The 17,990-nt window shown below is 35.1% G+C and overlaps 1 protein-coding gene across 4 annotated transcripts in view; it reads left to right on the forward strand.

Annotated features, from left to right (window-relative positions):
- LOC123529184 (protein piccolo-like) overlaps window positions 1-17,744 on the forward strand; it is an 85,622-nt gene extending 67,878 nt beyond the window's left edge. For 3 of the 4 annotated variants that reach the window (XM_045309409.2, XM_045309411.2, XM_045309406.2), the window contains 6 exons: window positions 197-296; window positions 2,933-3,069; window positions 3,339-3,464; window positions 3,873-3,932; window positions 4,997-5,094; window positions 5,840-17,744. In XM_045309409.2, coding sequence (XP_045165344.2) covers window positions 197-296; window positions 2,933-3,069; window positions 3,339-3,464; window positions 3,873-3,932; window positions 4,997-5,094; window positions 5,840-5,876 — 558 coding nt within the window. In that variant the 3' untranslated portion in view covers window positions 5,877-17,744. The remainder of the gene's footprint in view (window positions 1-196; window positions 297-2,932; window positions 3,070-3,338; window positions 3,465-3,872; window positions 3,933-4,996; window positions 5,095-5,839) is intronic. The other variant, XR_008366705.1, reaches the window with a different exon arrangement.
- Window positions 17,745-17,990: the final 246 nt, after the last annotated feature.

Consider the following 17,990-nt stretch of genomic DNA (forward strand, 5'->3'; position numbering starts at 1 on the left):
TCAGACTGCCTTGTTTACAGTCTTTTTGATTTACAAAATGCCTATGCTTTCTGAAGTGCTATATCTAAAAAAAAAAATTGTCATCTGACAATGGCTGTTGTTAGATCAGCAAAAGTTCTTACTTTTTCTTGTGACTTCCTTATCATACACAACATTCAGCAATTGCTTATATATGAAATGTATGTCTTTTTTTCAGGTTGTGTGTGGAAATTGTTCTGACTGCAAGGCACCTCTGAGATATCTAAAATATAAATCTGTGAGAGTTTGTGATAAATGCTTTAAAACTTTGGAAGCTGGTGAGAATCTTAATATCTTTTTAAGCCTTAATGCAGGACTCAGTCTGTTTTTTCTATCTTCTTTAATTGGCTAAGCTATTAGCTCAATAGGTAGAGCACTGGTCTTGAGTTTATAGATCTGAGTTTGAATACCAGTCTCAGAATGCTGTGAATGCTTTTGGTTAATTTGAATATTGTATGCAGAATCAGTCAATCAATTGCTTGAGTTTAAAGACTGATCTCAAAACTCAGTTTTATAAACTGGCCAAGGAGAAGGAGTCAAAAAACGCTAAGAGTTAAGTCCCTGTGTGAGGTAAATATTCTCAACAATGATTTCACAGGTCATGAGTTAAGTGTAAATATTCTCCACGATGATTTCACAGGTCGTGAGTTAAGTCCCTGTGTGAGGTAAATATTCTCCATGGTAATTTCACAGGCTGTGAGTTAAGTCCCTGTGTGAGGTAAATATTCTCAACAATGATTTCACAGGCTGTGAGTTAAGTCCCTGTGTGAGGTAAATATTCTCATCAATGATTTCACAGGCTGTGAGTTAAGTCCCTGTGTGAGATAAATATTCTCCACGATGATTTCACAGATCGTGAGTTAAGTCCCTGTGTGAGGTAAATATTCTCCACAATAATTTCACAGGCTGTGAGTTAAGTCCCTGTGTGAGGTAAATATTCTCAACAATGATTTCACAGGCTGTGAGTTAAGTCCCTGTGTGAGATAAATATTCTCCACGATGATTTCACAGATCGTGAGTTAAGTCCCTGTGTGAGGTAAATATTCTCCACGATAATTTCACAGGCTGTGAGTTAAGTCCCTGTGTGAGGTAAATATTCTCAACAATGATTTCACAGGCTGTGAGTTAAGTCCCTGTGTGAGATAAATATTCTCCACGATGATTTCACAGATCGTGAGTTAAGTCCCTGTGTGAGATAAATATTCTCCACGATGATTTCACAGATCGTGAGTTAAGTCCCTATGTGAGGTAAATATTCTCCACGATGATTTCACAGATCGTGAGTTAAGTCCCTGTGTGAGATAGATATTCAGCACAGTGAGTCAAAGGTCATGAGTAAGGTCCCATACAAAATCCAGGAAGTTGTTTTCATTAAACGACCACTGTTTTTAACAGAGAAACTGTCAAAAAATGGCATTATTCCCTTATCAGAATCAAGTAAACTTGCAATTGTATAAATGCATAATTATGTGAGTTTAATGTCATTTTGTCTTGTTACGAAAGGTTGACACATGACCAGTTGTGAATGAAGTAGCATTAGAGATTTGAGACACATCGCATTCCATGCCTACATCAGAATTTCTAAGTTTCTTTGATGTATAACACTATTTCTTTAGGAGATATTTTCTAGTATTTATGATGAAGCCCACTGCTCTGTAGTTAGGCCTGAAGACTAACCTGTCTGTGCTTCTGTTGAAACACATGTTACATACACCATACAGTTTTAACACCCACTTGATTTACCTCATAATAAGGTCACTTATTTTATTAGCTCACCTGAGCCAAAGGCTCATGGTGAGCTTTTGCGACCGCTTGATGTCCGTCGTCAGTCGTCCGTGGTGTGTCCCTCAACAATTTCTAAAAAAATCTTCTTCTTGAAAACCACTGGGCAGAATTACACCAAACTTCACAGGAATGATCCTTGGGTGGCCCCCTTTCAAAATTGTTAAAAGAATTCCATGCAGAATTCTGGTTGCCATGGCAACCAAAATCTTCTTGTCCAAAACCACAAGGCGTAGAGCTTTGATATTTGGCATGTGACATCATCTAATGGTCCTCTATGAAGATTGTTCAAATTGTGCCCCTGGGGTGAAAAGAGGCCCAGCCCCGGGGGGTCATAAGTTTTACATAGACTTATATAGGAAAAAACTCTAAAAATCTTCTTGCCTAAAACCGCAAGGCCTAGGCTTTTGATATTTGATATGTTGCATTGCCTAGTGGTCCTCTACCAAAATTGTTCAAGTTATGCACATGGGTGAAAAGAGGCCCTGCCCTGGGGGTCCCAAATTTAACAAAGACTTGTTAGGGGAAAAAAATAAAAATCTTCTTGTTTGAAAGTTCAAGGCCTAGGCCTTTGATATTTGGTATGTAGCATTGCCTAGTGGATCTCTAACAAGATTGTTCAAGTTATGCCTCTGGGGTGAAAAGAGGCCCCTCCCTGGGGGTCACTTGTTATAAGAGTTATATAGGAATAAATGCTTCAAAAATTATCAGATTATATTTCCTAGACTGTTTAGTTATAATTACCTGATGACCCCAAGGGATTAGGGGTCACTAGACTATGACCTTGACCTACTGACCTACTTTCTTGTTTTTTAAGATACAGCCTTGAAATTTGGATGACATGTACACTTTTGCAAACGGATCTTAAAACTGACTTTCAGTGACCATGAATGTGACCTACTGACCTACTTTCTAATATTTTAGCATCAGTTTGCCATTTTAAACATGTGGCTCATATTACTCAGGTGAGCGATTCAGGGTCATCATGACCCTCTTGTTTGATTTGCCATGAAGGTTCTTTATTTCATGTTTGCCAGTTACTTTTATTAGACTAACATTTTTCTAAGCAGTAAGAAATGAAACAACTATACTAATGGAATATAACATAGAAAGTTTGTATATGTTTTTACAGCGGCTGAAAATGAGAAAGACGAGGAAGATGGAGGAAATTTACTCAGTCTGAATGGACTTTTTGAGAGATTCCAGAAGATACGACGCAGCGGCCGAACAGAAAAGAAAATAGGTGTCAGACCTGAGAGATTAAAGGAGGTGTGTTTTACAACACATTCTAATTTTATAGATTTGCTTGTTTCAAGTTATTAGGACCCTACCTTTTGTTGAAAGCCTTAATGTTCTCACTCTGTGGGTCGGTTGGTTGGTTGGTCGGTCTTTCTAAAGCAGTAGGTTCACTTTGTACTTGTCTGAAGTTTGTTTAAAACAATCTGATATATGCCCAGGGCCCAAATATTGATTAGCATATATCAACTTTTCATTCACTGGCCATCATGTTAGTTATTGTGATGATTTCTATACGACAGGTATCAGCGACGGACCAGGGAGCCTCAATGAGTGGCTATTTACAGAGATGGCATAAAGGCAAGAAATGGAAGAAGAAATGGTACCTCATCAAAGATATGGTCCTGTACACCTTCAAGGCTACTCAGGTATACTATTTAAAGAACATGTATTCCTTGGACAGGTTTGGTAAGAAAGTGACCCCTCTGGCTAAGTGCTTATGGCCACGGACTTAAAGTTCCTTGCTATCTGCAATAGGGTCAAGCATTGTCCAACTTCCAGAAGGTCATTGGTTGTATACAGATGGCTGTTTTGTGTGACTTAAATCAAAAACACTGTACCATTCAAATAAACTGATACTAGTTAATTCATCCATTTGACATTACTGTACATACAAAACTAAGAACAATGATATTCATGTTTCTTATGCGATGGAAATCATTATTATACATTTATGAAGAAAATAGGATTTTTTTGTTGTTCATTGTGACACAAACTTCATAACAGTGTTTGAATAACAAAATCTGTGATTTTTTAAAAATATATTTCATTTTTAGGACACTGCAGCAGCAGACAGTATGGTGTTGCTCGGATACGAGGTCAGCAGGTTCACAGATGTAAGTAGATGTATCATTTTATTGACAGAGATTTATATAAGAGACATATCTTACAGTTTGCCTATTTAATTTTGTTAAAGGAATGCCTGATTCTCTTCAGCCACATGTGGGGAAGTTGTCAATGATAGCTATTGCTGAGGCCAGAAATGAAGGAACATGCAGGAGTCAGGCTATCAGAGCATTCCAGCATTAATTGCTGAAAGGAGTCAGTGATATTCTCTATTCATATACACAAAAATGTTGGGTTTTTGTGGCTTAAATACTGTTTCAGACACCGAATACTAATAAATTTGTATTAACTATCTCAAAGTATAAATGATAAATGTCTGTAAGTACAAGGTAAAGAATTGCCACAGTGTGTGATTTGCTTTTTAGCTCGACTTTTTCAAAGAAAAAGTAGACCTATTGCACTTGCCCCAGTGTCGGCGTCGCTGTTGGTTAAAGTTTTTGATAAAGTCAAATATCTCCGTTACTATCAAAGCTTTTGACTTGAAACTTAAAATAGTTATTTACTATCAAAGTCTACACCAGGAGAAACAATTCCCATAACTCTGGTTTGAATTTTGACAGTGTTATGCCAACTTAGAATTTTTTAGTTAAAGTTTTTGATAAAATTATATAAGCTTTTGAGTTGAAACTTAAAATAGTCATTTACTATCAAAGTCTGCACCAAGAGAAACAATCCCCATAACACTGATTTGAATTTTGACAGAGTTATTCCCCTTTTTAACTTAGAATTCTTTGGTTAAAGTTTTTGATAAAGTCAGATATCTCTGTTATTGTCAAAGTTTCTGACTTGAAACTTAAAATAGTTATTTACTATCAAAGTCTACACCAGGAGAAACAATCCCCATAACTCTGATTGAATTTTGACAGAATTATGCCCCTTTTTAACTTAGAATTTTTTGTTAAAGTTTAATAAAGTTTTTCTGGCAAATCTCTAATTCAGAGTCAAACACTGAGAAAAGTCGAGCGTGCTGTCTTACAGACAGCTCTTGTTATGTAGAGAATGTGTGTCATATGTAAGATACAATCATATTTACATTTTTTTATCTATATTTCAGTATTTTGAAGGAGTTGAGGCGGACTTGTTGTTCCAGCTGTCTCATGCTAATACAGATCCAGTTGTGTTCAGGACTGACAGTCCTACTGCCACAGAAAAGTTTGTCCATTTCTCATTTTTTAACAAACATTTTGCATAAAATTTCCCCCCGTTTACGTCAAAGACCAGGGAGGCATATAGTGTTTGAAGTGTCTGTCTGTCTGTCTGTCAGTCAGTCATACTTTCTGATGTATTTAATTCAGATGAAACTTGGTTTACAGTATTGTTGTGGAGACTTGCATGTCTGATTTTTTACTGTAAGTTATGCATATTGTTTGTTTTACAATATTGCAATCTTTCTGTACTCCACTCCTGCAGTTTCTGTCCATTTCAAATGAACCTCAAGTGGATATGGGCAAATTGATGTGAGTTTCATATCCAGTGATATATTTACTTTAGAATACTATTTTATTAAACGTTTTTAAGGGGCATATGTCAGTCAATGTTGACATCACTGTTGTTGATTCATCCATTTGTAGATATGTTTTCCTTCACTTTCTTTGTAAAATTGAGCTAACTGCTTATTTCTGATAGAGCTTAGAAATTATTACATATCATCTACAGTTTAAACATTTTATTACCCTACCATGTACCTGTAGTGCAACCAAACAATGGGTTTTATCCTTAAAACTGGCAATTTAATATGTAATTGTATTAAAAATGAGGACCTGAAATTGAGTTTTTTCTTATTTGACTGACCAATATAGAAAATCTGTGTCACAGACGAGGGTTTAACATTATAATATTTTTTTTTAGATTTTCTCGTCATGATATATATAATTGTTTCAACTTGTGTCTTTTGTAGATGGGTCACTGTGATGAGAGAATCAACAGTTGCTTGATAATAGTACCATTTAAGAAGCTAAAAAAAAAATGGGCACTAAACATATACAGGTTGCATTGAGTGGAATAATTCTTCCTGTGCAGAATGGGACTGTTAATGTGCTGTATGTGATGAAATTATAGGGATAAATATGAAACCTTGAATAAGTAGTACAACATTCGTGTGGAATCTTGTCATGAACCGTACATTAAAGATGGCATGCAATCTTGTCATGAACTGTACATTAACCATGGGGTTGAATCTTGTCATGAACTGTATGTTAATGATGGCATGAAATATTGCCATGAACTGTACATGTACATTAATAATGACATGAAAGATTGTCATAAACTGTTCATTAATGATGGCGTGGAATCTTGTTATGAACTGTTCATTATGATAGCGTGGAATCTTGTCATGAACTGTACGTTAACGATGGCGTGGAATCTTGTCATGAACTGTACGTTAACAATGGCGTAGAATCTTGTCATGAACTGTACGTTAACAATGGCATTGAATCTTGTCATGAACTGTACGTTAACAATGGCGTAGAATCTTGTCATGAACTGTACAAAGTCTGCCCATAATCTGTACATTAAGATTGGCAGGAAGTCTTGTCATAAACTTTACATAATGATGGTGTGAAGTCTTGTCATGAACTACAAGTAAACAGTGGCATGAATTCGAGCCATAATTTTTATGTTAATAGTGGCAAACTGGTAGGTATGTAGGAAAAACTAATTACTGAAACATTTCATAGAAAATATTTTGTGTTGATGAGATATAATGTTAATGTAATAATGATACATACATATGTTTAAATCTTTGTTGACTGTTATTAAATTCCTTTTCTGTTATGGACTTTGTTACAAAAAAGTGTTTTGAAAGGACCAAGTGTTTGTTTAGAGCCAGTATAGCATTTTCTTTGAAAGGAACTTTAAAACATCGGAATTTTTGATCCAGAAACATTTTTGGAGAAAATCCATGAATTTCGAAAAAAAAAAAGAATTTGATAATGTTACCTTAAGATATTCCATTAAAATGAGTTTTGATACGGTAGTTTTTGATTATGTACAATTGGAATGAATATTAGAGAATTGATTTATTACAGTGTAAATATATTTCACACTGTGAGCTTTCATACAGATGATCTAGATGTAGTGTTCTAGAATTAACATTCAAATTGATGCTGCGATTTTTTTTTCAAAAAGGCAAGTTTATATAAAGTGTCAATCACTCAGCATGGTGGTCTAGAGTTTAAACTCTACTTAGTTTCAAACTATACCCTTTTTATATGAGTATTTTTTGTCTGTATATGTTTTAGCATGAATGGATTAAAATAAGCTCCAAGCTATTGAGCTTGATTAAGATAAAAGAAATTAAGGTTGTGATTTTAAGTGAGGAAGAAATGGTACAATATATATTTGTATGAAACACTTATTACTGATATAACTGGCTACAGTATTCCAATTGTGAACAGCATATGCGTTTCCAAGTAAGCGAATAACATAAAACTTTCAGAGCATATATTTCAACCAGCAGAGTATTATTTTATGAAATAAAAAGAAAATAAATATTTTTCAAAAACATTACATTTTGAGAATGTCAAAATGATACTTTCCACATGCACACTGATATTTGGAATGGAATTATACAAACTTTTATTTTTTTCAATTCCATTTTTAGCTCACCTGAGCACGAAGTGCTCAAAGGTGAGCTTTAGTGATCACCCTGTGTCCGGCGTCCGTCGTCGTCCGTCGTCCGTCCGTCCGTCGTCAACAATTTGACTGTTAACACTCTAGAGGTCACATTTTTGACCCAATCTTAATGAAACTTGGTCAGAATGTTACCCTCAATAAAATCTTGGACGAGTTCGATATTATGTCATCTGGGGTCAAAAACTAGGTCATCAGGTCAAATCAAAGGAAAAGCTTGTTAACACTCTAGAGGTCACATTTTTGGCCCAATCTTAATGAAACTTGGTCAGAATGTTACCCTCAATAAAATCTTGGACGAGTTCGATATTATGTCATCTGGGGTCAAAAACTAGGTCATCAGGTCAAATCAAAGGAAAAGCTTGTTAACACTCTAGAGGTCACAATTTTGGCCCAATCTTAATGAAACTTGGTCAGGATGTTACCCTCAATAAAATCTTGGACGAGTTCGATATTGGGTCATCTGGGGTCAAAAACTAGGTCACCAGGTCAAATCAAAGAAAAAGCTTGTTAACACTCTAGAGGTCACATTTTTGGCCCAATCTTAATGAAACTTGGTCAGAATGTTACCCTTAATAAAATCTTGGACGAGTTCGATATTTGGTTATCTGGGATCATAAACTAGGTCACCAGGTCAAATCAAAGGAAAAGCTTGTTAACACTGTTGAAGCCGCATTTATGACTGTATCTTCATGAAACTTGGTCAGATTGTTAATATTGATGATCTTAAGGTCCAGTTTGAATCTGGGTCATGTAGGATAAAAAACTAGGTCACCAAGCCAAATCAAATGAAAAGCTAGTTTACACTAGAGGCCACATTTATGACCATACCTTAATGAAACTTGGTCAAATCTTGATGATCTATAGCTCAAGTTCAAATCTGGGTTAGGTGGGGTCAAAAACTAGGTCACTAGGTCATATCAAAGGAAAAGCTTGTTAACACTCTAGAGGCCACATTTATGACTATATCTTCATGAAACTTAGTCAGAATATTAAACTTGATGATCTTTAGGGCAATTTTGAATCTGGGTCATGTTGGGTCAAAAACTAGGTCACCGGGTCAAATCAAAGGAAAAGCTAATTAACACTGTAGAGGCCACGTTTATGACCATATCTTAATGAAACTTGGTCAGAATGTTAATCTTGATAATCTTTAGGTCAAGTTTAAATCTGGGTCAGATGGAGTCAAAAACTAGGTCACTAGGTCATATCAAAGGAAAAGCTTGTTAACACTCTAGAGGCCACATTTTTGACTATATCTTCATGAAACTTAGTCAGAATGTTAAACTTGATGGTCTTTAGGTCAAGTTCGAATCTGGGTCATGTCGGGTCAAAAACTAGGTCACGGGGGTCAAATAAAAGGAATAGTTAGTTAACACTTTAGAGGCCACATTTATGACCATATCTTAATGAAACTTGGTCAGAATGTTAATCTTGATGATCTATAGGTCAAGTTTAAATCTGGGTCAGGTGTGTTAAAAAACTAGGTCACTAGGTCAAATCAAAGGAAAAGCTTGTTAAGACTCTAGAGGCCAGATTTATGACTGTATCTTCATGAAACTTAATCAGAATGTTAATCTTGATGATCTTTAGGTCAAGTTCGAATCTGGGTCATGTGGGGGCAAAAACTAGGTCACCGGGTCAAATCAAAGGAAAAGCTAGTTAACACTTTAGAGGCTACATTTATGACCATATCTTAATGAAACTTGGTCAGAATGTTGATCTTGATGATCTTTAGGTCAATAGGTCAGGTGAGCGATACAGGGCCTTCATGGCCCTCTTGTTCTTTTTTCAACTGAAAAACCTGTTTTTTTCACTATATTTTCAATTTCTATTGTAATTCTACTGTTTTAGGAAGATAATTTGAAGAAATAAAACATATTAAAACTTATCAGCATTAACAAAATATGATAATATTTACATATTTGGAATTTCATGCCCATTTCAATAATGATGGTCTTGTTACAAGAACTACAAACTGGCTTGTGTAGAGTCTAGTGGTTTACTGTATATAGCAGTTTTGTTCAGTGTATATGATAGACAGACAGTTGCTTAAGTCCAGTAGCAGGTTCATTATTATACATTGATACCAGAATTTATTGCATGTCTCATTTCATTCCAGTGATATATAACAGGCATAACCTGGCTTACATTTTGCTCATATCCTTTATATCAAAATGTCATTGTTACAGCGAAATGTATACTTAATGTATTTTTCACAACATATTTATTATCATTTTTAGCTCCACTATTCGGAGAATAGGGGTGCTATTCTACTCGCCCCATCGTCGGCGTGAGCTTTCTTGGTTAAAGTTTTCCGGCAACCTTTGTTTTTCTTTGTTACTATTGCTTATATCTTGCTGTAACTTCACATTAACATTGTTCAGCATGCAAACAAAGTATGTGCAGGGGCTGGGCCCATTATACCCAAGGTCAAGGTCACCAAGGTGTTATACTTAGGTGTTATTTTTTAGGTTAAAGTTTTTCGGCAACCTTTGTTTTTAGCCCACCGTGGTCCGTCGTCCTTCCGTCCGCCAATTTCTCGTTATCGCATCTCTTCAGAAACTAATAGGGGGAGTTTGAGTAAACTTTGTCAGAATGATGTATTGGTACCCTAGTTGTGTCCCTCTGAAAATCAGACTGGTTTAACAATTTTTGAGTGAGTTATGGCCCTTTGTTTATTTTTATAATTTACATAGATTTATATAGGGAAAAACTTTGTAAATCTTCTTGTCCAAAACCACAGGGCCTAGGGCTTTGATATTTGGTATGTAGCATCATCTAGTGGTCTCTACCAAGATTTTTCAAATTATCTCCCTAGGGTCAAATATGGCTCCACCCCGGGGGTCACATGGTTTATATAGACTTATATAGGGAAAAACTTTGAAAATCTTTTTGTCCAAAACAACAGAGCCTAGGGCTTTGATATTTTGTATGCGACATCATCTAGTGGTCCTCTACTAAGAGTGTTCAAATTATTCCCCTGGGGTCAAATATGCCCCCCCCCCCCCCCGGGGGTCACATGGTTTACATAGACTTATATAGGAAAAACTTTGAAAATCTTCTTGGCCAAAACCACAAAGCCTAGGGCTTTGATATTTGTAATGTAGCATCATCTAGTAGTTCTCTACCAATGTTGTTCAAATTATCCCCCTAGGGTCAAATATGGCCCTGCCCTGGGGGTCACATGGTTTATATAGACTTATATAGGGAAAAACTTTAAAAATCGTCTTCGTCTTTTCAAATTCAAATTTGGACCACATGTATAGTTTTGAGTGGCTAGATGTACCTTGACATGAGTTGTCCTTGATCTTGACCTAGTGACCTACTTTCACATTTCTGTAGCTACAGCCTTCAAATTTGGACCACATGCATAGGTTTGTGTACCAAAATAAACTTTGACCTTGACATTGACCTAGTGACCTACTTTCACATTTTTGAAGGTACAGACAAGTATTATAGTTTTGTGTTCCGAAATGAAATTTGACCTTGATTTTGACCTAGTGACCTACTTTCACACTTCTCAAGCTACAGCCTTTAAATTTGGACCACATGCATAGTTTTGTGTACCGAAATGAACTTTGACCTTGAGATTGACCTAGTGCCCTACTTTTACATTTCTCAGGCTACAGTCTTCAAACTTGGACCACATGCATAGTTTTGTGTTCTGAATTGAAATTTGATCTTGATTTTTACCAAGTACCTACTTTCACATTTCTCAGGCTACAGCCTTCAAATTTAAAGCACATGCATAGTTTTGTGTACCGAAATGAACTTTGACCTTGAAATTGATCTAGTGACATACTTTCACATTTCTCAAGCTACAACTTCTAAATTTGGACCACATGCATGCGCCACATGCACAGTTTTGTGTACCGAAATGAACTTTGACCTTGATTTTGACCTTGCGCTAGTCTTGAAATTTGGAACTTTCAAAAATGGCTCAATGGTGGGCGCCAAGATCACTCTGTGATCTCTTGTTCTGTCATATCTTTGTTACCATTGCTTATATCTTACTGTAACTTCACATAAACATTATCCAGCATACAAACAAAGTATGTGCAGGGGCTGGGCCTATTATACCTAAGGTCAAGGTCACCAAGGTGTTATACTTAGGTTATTTTTAAGGTTAAAGTTTTTCGGCAACCTTTGTTTTTCTGTCATATCTTTGTTACTATTGCTTATATCTTACTGTAAGTTCACATAAACATTGTCCAGCATACAAACAAAGTATGTGCAGGGGCTGGGCCCATTATACCCAAGGTCAAGGTCACCAAGTTGTTATACTTGGAATTATTTTCATGTTAAATTTTTTCGAAAGCTTCGTTTATAGACATATCTTTGGTACTTTAAAAGATAATGACTTGAAATTAAAAATATTTCTTTATAATCATCATCTGCATGTGTGGTTACAATCCCTATGACTCTAATTGTATTTTTGACAGAATTATGCCCATTTCATACTTTTTTTGGCAATCTTTGCTTTCTGGATATACAATGAAACCTGTCTATAAAGACCACGCTTGGGAGAGCCAAAATGTGGTCTTTATTGGGAGGTGGTCTTTATTCACAGGTTATAATACACTGTAAATGTTAAAATGGGAAACAAAACATGTGGTCTTTAGAGCCAGGTGCTTTCTGTTCAGAGGTGGTCTTTAACACAGGTTTGACTGTAACTTTAGTACAATATAAGATAATGACTTGAAACTTAAATGTATCTTTATCATCATCATCTGCATGTGTGGTAACAATCCCGATAACTCTGATTTGTATTTTTGACCAAATTATGCCCCTTTCATACTTAAATTTTTTTACAAACTTCGTTTTCTGGACATAACTTTGGTACTATATGTATATAAATTGATTCATTTTACTGTCAAATCGCCGAATAGTGGAGCACGCTGTCTTACGGACAGCTCTTGTTAGATGTAATTATCAAATTCTTTGCATACTTTGTAGTTAATGGAAATGGTATAACTTGTGTTGTACAGATGGACTGTGTATAATAAAGAAACTAGAGTAGTTCATGTATATCTTACACTTTAACATCATCATACAATTCTGTATCTTTACTATTAGGTAATTTAATATTGTTCTATACAAGATGATGAAATATATTTGGATTATAGGGTTATTTTTCCAAAAAAAGGGAAAACAGTAGAGGGGGACATGATTTCCTCTCAGCAAGTATTTATTAATGTTGATGTCACATGCAAATACTTTTATTGGCAATGAAATCTATTTGGAATCTATTGGACAGTCACATGGTACAGATGCGAAGCCCTAATTAGAAGAGAAATTAGGTTCAGAGTAACAATTTATACTGTACGGGCAGTAGGCAATGGTTTTATTGGGAAAAATGTGTACTTTGACTTTATATGCAACATTTGTTTCATATCCTTCATGAATTTGAGGGAGAATTTATTATTGAATTTCATTTTCCAATTTATGCTCTCAGATCCTACAATATCCAAGTTATTGTATTTAACTTGTAAAGTGTAGCCTGGACCTTTTGTATGGTTGAATTTTTTTATATTTAGGTTTATGGTCCCTTAAAATTCAAAGCATATGATTTGAACATAAATTGCCCAATTAAAATGCACAGTTTTGTTGTTAGATGTTTAACTGAGAATAAAAACTAAAATTACAACACTGTTAGTGATGGTAATTTTCAGGATTCATTTTTGTCTCACCCACTTTTAGTGGAAGCGAGACTAAGCGATCAAAATTCCGGAGGCAGCGGCACAACAGAGTCAACAATTGGGAATAACTCAAAAACTGTTACATATATTTCTTTTACACCTTGTAGGATGATTTAGAAACTAATTTTACACCCCATGGCAAGTCCTGGCCCCCTAGTGAACTTGACCTTGAAGAAATTAGCATTTTTAGCTCGACTATTCAAAGAATAGGTAGAGCTATTGGAATCGCCCATGCATCGGCGTCCTGATTTGGTTAAGTATTTGTATGTAAGCTGGTATCTTAGTAACCACTTGTGGGAATAGAATGAAATTTCACACACTTATTTACTGTGATAAATTGACTTACACTGCACAGGTTCCATTTCTTTATTTTGCTTTTTTGCAAAATTATGCCCCTTTTTCGACATAGAAATGTTTGGTTAAGGTTTTTGTTGAGCCCGCTTGCGGATGCGAAGACATAGTTGTCCAAATGGCTGTTCGGTGTATGTGCGTCCGTCCGGATTAGTTTGTCCGGACCATGACTTTGACATGCATGGAGCAATCTTGTTTATATTTGGCATGAATGTTAACCTCAGTGAGACGGAGTGTCATGCGCAAACCCCAGGTTCCTATCTCAAAGTTCAAGGACACAGTTACAGGTCAAAGGTCAAATTCAAAAATGACTTTGTCCGGAGCATTTCTTCTTCATGCATGGAGGGATTTTGATGTCGCTTGGCACAAATGTTCACCACCATGAGGCGAAGTGTCATGCGCAAGAACCAGGTCCCTAGGTCTAAGGTCATGGTCACACTTAGAGGTCAAAAGTCAGATACAAGAATGACTTTGTCTGGAGCATTTCTTTTTGATGCATAGAGGGATTTTGATGTAACTTGGCACAGTTGTTCATCATCATGAGACGGAGTGTCATGCGCAAGATATTAGAATTACTTCCCTTTGTTGTTACTATAAATAGCTTATATTCGTAACTTTTTATTACTGGTCGTAGGGAAAAATCGAGACCACTTTTCTGTAGTACAACATGCATGTTACATCCAATTTTCAGGTGAATTTTGACCTATCTCTGCTGGTGAGGATTTTTATGTGGACTTAGAATTTTTTATTTTTTTTAAGATTTACGTCCCTTTGTTGTTACTTTAAATAACTTATATTGTAACTTTTTGCAATCTCTTTTTTTATTTGGCATAAATGTTTGCCTCAATGAGACAGGGAGTGTCTTGTACAACTCCCAGTCCTTTTGACAGCTGGCAGGCTCGACATGTTGCCCATGGGCATCTAGTATATGTAAGCTGATATCTCAGTACCCACTAATGGGAATGGATTGAAACTTCACACACTTGTTCACTGTCATGATCTGACATGCATTACACAGGTTCCATAACTCTACTTTGCATTTTTACAAAATTATGCCCCTTTTTTGACTTAGCAGTTTTTGGTTAAGTTTTTGTATGTAAGCTCAATACCTACTAATGAGAAAGGATTGAAACTTCACACACTTGTCCATTGTCATGAGCTGATATGCACAGGTTCCATAACCCTGTTTTGCAATTTTACAGAATTATGCCCCTTTTTCGACTTTTGTATTCATTCAGTTGACGAGGCTGTTGAATAGTGGAGCATTGCTGTCCTCCGACAGCTCTTGTTTAGATCTTTTTGACGTCTTTGGAAATTCACAAAAATGACAATGTCTCAAAAAACGTTACATATATTGCTTTGAAACCTTGTAGGATGGTTCAAAAACTCATTTTACAACCCCATGGTGAGTCCTGACCCCCTGGTGACCTTAACCTTGAAAAATTTAACATTTTTTAGATCTTTTTGACACCATTGAAAATTCACAAAAATTATAATGTCTCAAAAACCGTTACACATATTGCTTTGAAACCTTGTAGGATGGTTCAAAAACTCATTTTACACCCCCATTTTGAGTCATGGTCCCCTAGTGACCTTGACCTTGAAGAAATCAGCCTTTGAAAATTAACAAAAATGAATTTAAAAAAAAAATGTTACAGATATAGCTTTGAAACTTTGGAAGATGGTTTTAAAACTCATTTTGCACCTATTTCATGAGTCAAAGCTCCTGTGGGTGAGACATTTTCAGGCAGTGGCCTTGTCTTAATAATTTCTTTCACGAAAATCATAAATGACCCATATTAAGGGCTTTTTAAGAGAAGCACATAACTTCTTCTTGTTTCTGTAAAGAAGACTTTTAAAAATGGCAGCCTGTTACAGCTTCCTGCTGAGTTTGAGGCCTTGACCTTTGGCTTGCAGTCACTGTTCTTACCACTAAACAATAGAGGACACTACTGTAAAGAAAGATGGGTTTTGCTTCTTGAAAAGATTTTTTTATGACCTACACAGATTTTCTGCCTGCTGCAGTGTGGTTAACCTTGCTGAAAACAGAAAGGCCTCAAATATTCATGTTCCATCTTTGTACTTTTAACTCATAATAATTTGAAATTACTGTTTTAAGAGTTATGATTCTTTCACTTCCATTCCATTTTAGTACATGTATGTTTATAATTATTGCACTGTATTATGAGATATTCTGCACTCAGTCTAGTTTTTCATGTATGAAAACATTGCTATGTTGGCCTACACTGATGCATCACTTGGTTTCAACTGTTGTGAAGTATACTGAAGTTTTGGATGACCATTGTAGAAGTCAACAATTTTCTGAAAACTTTTCTAAAATCATTCATATTCCACCTGTATTTAACATGCATGCTGTAAAAGCAGAAATTTTTGGGAGGGTTTAATTTTGCCATATTCGCAAGGCCCTACATCTCGCAAAAATTAATCATCGCATAAATATTCACCAGAAGTATAATTCGAATTAAAGTATGATACTATTTTTACAATTTTACGAATATTAAACCTTGCGAATACACTCAAAATATCAAATGCGCGAAATTTTGACCCAGCGAAAATATGTGCTTTTACAGTAGATAAAGTGATAACTGGCTGATGTACAGACAAAAATATTGGGTGTAGACAGGATCAAGTCAGTTGGTGTTGGCTTCCTTGGTGGACTAATCCTTATACAAGGACAACAGAAAGAAGAGGAAATTGATTTTTAACCAATCAAACTGACAGAAAATGTAAATTTACCTTTCTTCATTTTACCAGTTTTGACAAATTTAAAGTGTTTTTGCAAGTTCAGTCATGGTTCATGCAGGTGACCGACAACTTTGCTAGGTGTAACAGGAATTGTCAACAAATAACTTTGACTGCTTTATCTTGTATAGTTGAATTTGCCTGTAGGCTCGGTGTGTCCAATGTATGACCTCTTGATAGGCAAGATCATAGAGATTATTTGTAAAATTGATTGAAATGAAAAAGAAATGCATATATATATGCAATGCAGAAATTAGTGTTCAGACATGCCGTCTTCTATTTTCAGTCTGTCATATAGCAAACAATATCATTGTTTAATAGCTTTGACATTATTTGGAAAATTTATGTTTCCATTCCATTTCAGTAAATGGGCCGTTCCATTAGAATACCTGTATTAGTGACATGATATAATTATTGCATAATAAGTAGTTTAAAATGTTTTCCTTATGTTCATACAGAAACTAGAAACAAGAATGGTGCAATACAGTTATCTAAGGGAAATCAAATCATATCATATTTTACAACTAAATGTTATTTGTGTTGTCATGACAATGGATATTCCAAAGCACCCATGCATTATGAAAATATAGAGGTATGTAGATAAAAGGCCTGTGATAAAACCAAAAATATACTGTTAAGTTATTTTTCAGTAAAATCATTTTACACTGTTCCCAAATATTGTTAGTAAGTGATACACAAACTTTGTTGCATTAATGATTTGAAAAATACATGCCATGCATGGCACCGTCATACTGTTCAATGACATTCTTACACGTCACATCTCAAAATGCCTTTGATGACTTACTGAAAAACATTGTAACTCTTGAAATAGTGAAGATAATTACTTCCAATTTTCAGATTTGAAAGGTATGAGAATGTTCTTAAGTTTATGAATATTGTGTTATCTCAATTTTGATTTTTTTGTCACTAATACACGTTTTCTCATATATATTTTGATCCTATTGCTGAAAATTCATGTTATTAAAGCCAGTTTGCTAACTTAGTTCATTCAACATTGTACAGGATCTCTCAACCAATCAGTTCTGCTGTAACTTTCTGTAAGGTGTTGTACATTACAGAATATATTTGCATTTTTTTTCACATTTAATATTGTAATTTTTTTTCAGAATTTGTATATATTTTATGTATACATGCTGTTTACATTTATGTATGGAAAACTGATATAGTGCAATAGGTGTCTCCTTTTTGTTACTGTGTAAACGTGTATAAATTATATTGTTATATTAATTGACCTGTGTATTTTCTCACCTTGTTAAAACTCATTTTACAAATTATCAAAATGGAGCTTCCACAATTATACATGAAATAAAAGGAGTAATAAAAGAGAAAATGTCATTGCTTGTGTTTTCTATGGTTATAAACATAGGAAGTTATAACGTAGGAAGTTATTAACATTGGAAGTTATAAACAAAAAGTTATAAGCTTAGGAAAGGTAGATTTTATATTGCCATAACAGTCACAAGATATGAAATTTACAAAATTCTGCAGTTTGCTGGTGACTAAGGCTGCATTCAGTTTCAAGTACCTATATAACACCATCGAAATATCTGATATTTATTTCTGGCCAAAAAAACAGTTTTA

Source organism: Mercenaria mercenaria, chromosome 13, assembly GCF_021730395.1.
Source record: "Mercenaria mercenaria strain notata chromosome 13, MADL_Memer_1, whole genome shotgun sequence".
Taxonomy (NCBI): domain Eukaryota; kingdom Metazoa; phylum Mollusca; class Bivalvia; order Venerida; family Veneridae; genus Mercenaria; species Mercenaria mercenaria.